The sequence below is a fragment of the Lepisma saccharinum genome, chromosome 2 (assembly GCF_977018435.1).
Source record: "Lepisma saccharinum chromosome 2, izLepSacc3.1, whole genome shotgun sequence".
NCBI classification, from domain to species: domain Eukaryota; kingdom Metazoa; phylum Arthropoda; class Insecta; order Zygentoma; family Lepismatidae; genus Lepisma; species Lepisma saccharinum.
In genome coordinates this window covers 14,043,460-14,049,459 of record NC_139230.1, presented here as the reverse complement: position 1 = coordinate 14,049,459, position 6,000 = coordinate 14,043,460, and the positions used below count along the sequence as shown (strand labels likewise).

General features: G+C 32.8%; 1 protein-coding gene across 1 annotated transcript in view; it reads right to left on the bottom strand.

The window, feature by feature from the left end:
* Window positions 1–978: 978 nt before the first annotated feature.
* The window catches only part of LOC145984366 (cell division cycle protein 20 homolog), a 48,382-nt gene continuing 43,360 nt past the window's right edge, over window positions 979–6,000 (bottom strand). The window contains exons 10-12 of the mRNA XM_083118025.1: window positions 5,230–5,377; window positions 3,951–4,052; window positions 979–2,275 (exon numbers count right to left, since the gene is read on the bottom strand). Coding sequence (XP_082974151.1) covers window positions 2,084–2,275; window positions 3,951–4,052; window positions 5,230–5,377 — 442 coding nt within the window. The 3' untranslated portion in view covers window positions 979–2,083. The remainder of the gene's footprint in view (window positions 2,276–3,950; window positions 4,053–5,229; window positions 5,378–6,000) is intronic.

The window sequence follows — 6,000 nt, the reverse complement described above, 5'->3', positions numbered from 1 at the left end:
AGAAAGGTGTTAGGAAAATATATGGACCAATATTGGAGAATGGGTGATGGAGAATACTATATAATGAAGAGTTAGAGAGAAAAATAAAGTGAGAGGATATAGTGAGGTTTATAAAATCTAGAAGATTGCAATGAATAGGTCATGTACAAAGAATGGAAGTAACGGCAATGCCTAAAAGAATAATGAATGCAAAAATATATTTATCAAGGAAAAGAGAAAGATTAAGATGGCTGGAAGATGTAGAAGATTTTTTTAATAATTATGAAGATTAGAGGATGGAACGAGAAGATGAAAGATAGAAGATGGTGGAAGCTGATTGTTGAGGAGGCCAAGGCTCACCCAGGGCTGTAGCGCCGAGTGGTAGGTAGGTTTACTTAGAAGCATATATTTCTGGTAAATAAATAAAAAAAATTTCGGGTTCAAAAGAGGTAAATTAAATAAAATTTCGCTGTTAAAGCGGTATATAAAATGACGTTTTGGTTTTAAAAATGTGAATATAATCCAAAATTTGATTTAAAAACTGCACTTACTACGCAAAATACACACATTCATTCTAATAGCACATTTATGTTCTTATTTTTATACAGTTTATTCCTGTATAAAGGGGTCCATTTTTGCTCTCAAATATTTACAGCAGAATTAATCTATTGTCCGTGAATTGCATAATTCACAGGATAGTTCTGACTTCAGAAAGTGTTGCGTCGGTAAATAAACTCTAAATTTCGTGTTTAAGAGTCTATTTCGCATTTTGCAGTTCATTTCCCATCATTTTGTGACAAAACAGGGTAGGAAAACACACGTCACACCTTTCAGAAAGATGAAAAATTAACATTAGACTGTGTTATTTCACATTGCGTGTTTTTGTCAAAAACAAAATATGCATGCCTCTACCTATACTGTATGAACCTTTAAGTAAACAATTATGCTCATTGCACAGACAGACACCCATAGGATTAAAACTTAAAATATCAACTGTAAACCATGTATTCATAATGTACTTTACATGTTGCAGTGTATTGCACTTCCACATTCACTAGTTTTTTTTTATCCACAGTTCCATGACAAATGTATAATCAAGGTTTCACTTTATATATAGGAAGGAAAGAAAAGCAAAATGCAAATATTAGTACTAATTTACATTACAATTTTATATTATGAAACTTACAAAAATATTTGCTAATTACAAAATAGATTTTACAGCACTAATAACTGATTGTCATTTAATTTATTATACAATTAAGGAAACAATAATACAGAAATGAAACCATGTCTATACTCACTTGTAATTTAGTATCATTTAGGATATTGTATACAAATTTGTACTTGCATGTAAAAGCCCTTGAAGAACTAGCTACCAGCATAAACTTAGTTTCAGCTACCTGCATTTATTATTTGAAGTATTCAATATTAACATTAATTTCTCTTTCTTTAGTTTTAAAATAAGAAACATTACATATGTGAATATAATCCAGCAATTTATATGAAATTATTAAAAAAAAAAAAATTCCAACAGCCTAAGTAATGACCAAGAGCAGATCAATAAAGAAAAAAAGAAAAAGAAGTTTTATTGAATTCCTATTTTCAGTAGGACACTTGAATTATATTTAATTTCATTTGGAGCTATCTACAAAATATATATAACATTAAATTTTGTTCAGCTTTAAAATAAGGATATGTGAATACAATCCAACAATTAAAATCAACATATTTTAAAAACGCAAACAAATCAAACAGCCTAAGTAACGAAAAAGAGCAGCTCATTATAGAAAAAAAGCAAAAGTATTGAATGCCTATCTTCAGTAGGACACTTGAATTATATTTGATTTCACTTGCAGCTTTCTGCAAAAAAATATTATTTTTCATTTTGTTCAGCTTTAAAATAAGAAACAATATGTGAATACAATCCAGCAGTTAATCTGCAAATAAAATATTACATTTTTTTTTTACTTTCGTTTAGCTTTAAAATAAGAAACAACATGTGAATACAATCCAGTAATTAAAATCAACATATTTTAAAAACACAAATACAACAGCTTAAGTAATGAATATGAGCAGCCCTTTAAACAGAGAAGCACAGACAGATTTATCGAATGCCTGGCTTCATCAGAACACCTGTGGTATACTTGGTTTTACTTGCAGGCTTCTCTGTTTTATCCGCAACAAAACATTTCCATAAACGTAGGGTTTCATCAGCTCCTGCTGACAAAACTGTTGTACCATCAGGTGAGAGTGCCAAATGCAAGACGCGATCCTGGTGTCCCATAAGCTCTGTTACCTTGGGGTGGAAAAATCAAATAAAAATGTGCTAGATTGACACATGCATTAAATATATTTACTAAGATGACATCAGTTAAAACTAGGAACATCGTTTAAACATTCTCAAGCAAGCTACAAGTACGGGGACCAGAAAATTGTTCAAGAGGAAGGTATATTGAAAGCGTGGTAGATGACTTGCGAAAATAGCCTAGTCAGACTAAGCAACTTCCAGCCACTCTACAAGAACCATTCCCAGAATAATGATAGTGGAAAGTTCTTCAAATGTTAAAAGTATCTTTTTCTATCTTCTATTTAAGTGAATACTGTTGTGTAGATGTTAAATACAGAACAACTTTGCTTTATCCACAAAACTGTTTTCTTCTTCTTTGTTCTATTAATTTCAGTGGCCACTCTGTATTTATCTACTACCATGTCTCTCTTCTCCCAATTATGAACTTTGCCTTTATTACACATTATTTCATGAATGCATATCATACAAGGGTGATAAACAAAATGGAAAAAAACTAATTTGTAACAAAATTAATTGATTGATTTGGTTTGTTTTACTATGATTTTCTGCCACTTTTGGCTAATCGCAACAATGAGTATGAGTGATATGATGAAACTGATTAAGGGACACTCGCAAAGCCAGGATTTGAACCCAGTACCTCGGGTATCATAGTTTACTGTGCCAACAACTCTGCCATGGAGCTTGGCTGGTTATCCTACACCAGGACCCACTACTTCTTTCTTTTCAAGTAACTCCCCACTTGTCCTAATGATGAAGTGTCAACACTGATTTTTTGGGGCTTGCACTAGAAATGAACCCAGGATGGATTTCACCAAAGACAATAGTGCTAACCAATCATCTACTTGTAGAGTACTGTATGGAACCACTTTTGCTCCATTGTACTCGTTTGTGTCTCCCACCCTTGAGCATTTACAACTGAATATAATTTTAACATGACAATAATTGTAGACACATTTTGTAAAATATACACCTTGGTAGTTTCAGCCAACAATCATCTATTTCATTTTCACATATCACGATGTATTGGTAAGATTGACTAAACTACATCTTAACATGGAGATGATTATGTTCACTTAAGTTTCAATTTTACGGTCTAACTTCACGATCCATATTTAAAGGTCCGCTATCACAAACAAATGACAAGTTATATGTGTACTACTGGGCTTGAAGTGTATACCATTCATTCAGAAGTTCTAAATTCGGTATGCTATCTAGCATCGTCCATGCAAACTATTTGGTGCTCAAGCAAAATGCTCTTCCTGGAGCACTCTACCTACTTGGAAGTCCCAAGTATAACTCAACCAAATTAAAGACTCAATATGACGAAGAGAATACCATAAGAGTATAATTTAAATTCTTGTAATTAACAGATTTCCTATTATTTAAGTACTCGATTTTTCATTTATGTTAACATTTACAGAGGACAGGGATATTACACACAAATTGCAACTCAATTGAGCATGTTTCTCTTGCGTACAATTTGCACTTAAAAACATAAAATTACATCAAAACATGGAATTTAATATTTTTCCTCATCAGAGAACAGCGTGAAGTGTAGAAATGATACCCACTGAAAAAGTAAATATGGTGATACAAAATTTAATACTGTGAGATTTTAATGGAGATTACATAATAGCTAATTAAGAAAATATACTTTACTTACTTTCGACAATTCAGGGTATTTCCATATGATCACCTGATTCTTTGCATAGCCATGGCCGGAGACAAATTCCTTGTATTTGGTTGACCACAATAAGGCACATACCTGTAATGCAATACAAAATTCATAATCAGGGAAATTTCAACACAAAAGTGATAAAAACACAATGAAGAAACAACCATTTACTACATGATTTCGACAACATATTTCCAGGAAATAAAGGCCATGAAATCGAGACCAGCTTCAGTGTGTATACTTTCAAAGAACTTGATATAATCCACATATAAAATAAAATAATAATGGTACACCCATGCGCAGGTAAAGTGGCACAATGTGCCACTTTATCTGAAGTGGAGTGCAAGAGGAAATATCGAAATCAAGGAGAAAAGATGCAAAAGGGACACAAAAACAATGTCAAGTATGACAAATGCTACGATATTCTTAAAACAATAACTGGTTAGAGAGTGATCCCATGATGTTCTGACAGTCTTTGATTTAACTGGAAAACTACATAGTGGCATTTTCAAGCCAAATGTTAAAAGTGAATGTAAATAGGGATGGACTGATATGAAACTGCAAATGTTTCTTGAAGAACATGAGCATAGATTAACTTCCTCCATTAACATATGAATTCACGTGACTACGATGGGTATTGGGTTTGAAAAAGAAGAATGTATTTAAAAACGTTTACTTTTCAAATCCACGCCATATAAATTACAAGTTATTCATAAAAATAGCATTATGACAGAATTTTGAACTAAACTTCAGGCTATTTATAGATATCTATTGGATTCGTAAAATTATTGGTAATTTTACTGATGAACCGGTATGCATATATTCAATGTGGTATTTCAAAATTCTCCCATGTGTGGGTGGGGTAGAAGCACCGGGAAATTATATAAATTATACACATAGTCCTCCAACCCGGAATACAAAATTTAAATACCATCCTGCCTATATTGACAGATACCGATAAGAGTACAGATTAATTTGTCTCATCCCCAATATTAAATAAAAGCAAAAAGAAATGTGGTGTGAAGCAAGTCTGTTATGTTAAGGCACATTTCCACCATGAGGCAACATGCAGCATGCACCTGTCAGTCTGTCAACTTCTGCCACATGCAAAACTGCAAGAGAGATAAGAATCATCATGTTCTATAATGCACTGCTGTAACCTTCACATAGTTTTGTAGTTGCACACATTGGAAAGATTCCATGTGTGTCACAGTTGCACACTACATGTTGCCTCAGTGAAATTTCATCTTGATCATTACTAACTCACCTGAGATTGGGTCTCAATAGTATTCATACACAGGCCGGTGCTAATATTCCAAAATTTAATTGTCCTGTCAGATGTGCCTCCACCACTAATCAGAACATTGGGTTGGAAAGGACACCAAGCTATTGCCTTCACTGCTGCACAATGATCACTGGTGGAAGAAAATGTATATTATCAGATAACCATTAAATATCACGGAATGAATATTTACTCTTCAAATTTACATTGGCATATGTCTTAACATGTAGCATGTATACTCTAGCAGATATACTTTTGTACTACTTAGTACGATTCCTATTTCCTATTCCTATAGGAGGCATATTCAGAAAGTAGTACCAGTTTGGTAATAAAAGAAGAATTAAAGAAGTTTGTTGAACAAAACCTTTTTACTCTGAAAGTACATAAGTTGAACTTGAGCTTTCAGAATAAAAAGGTTTTATTTAACTAACTTCCTTTGTTCTTTTTAATTACCAAATGGGTACTATTTTCTGGATGTGCCTCATAGATACTAAAATTAGTTCTCAAACAAATACAAATATTTCATAACACCCAATTATTACTAAAGAAATCCAACCTGGTAATTTTTAATTGCCCTGTTGATATATACATATTGAATGCAGTGACATAGTGAAAACATGTGTGATTTCATACTGACTGTCCGAATTATTGCATGCAAAATAGGTACCCTAGTTTTTGGGGGCAAAAATTTTGGAAAAAGTTACTGTATATTATACATGAGTAAATACAGGGTGGTGCGAAAGTCACCATACAGCT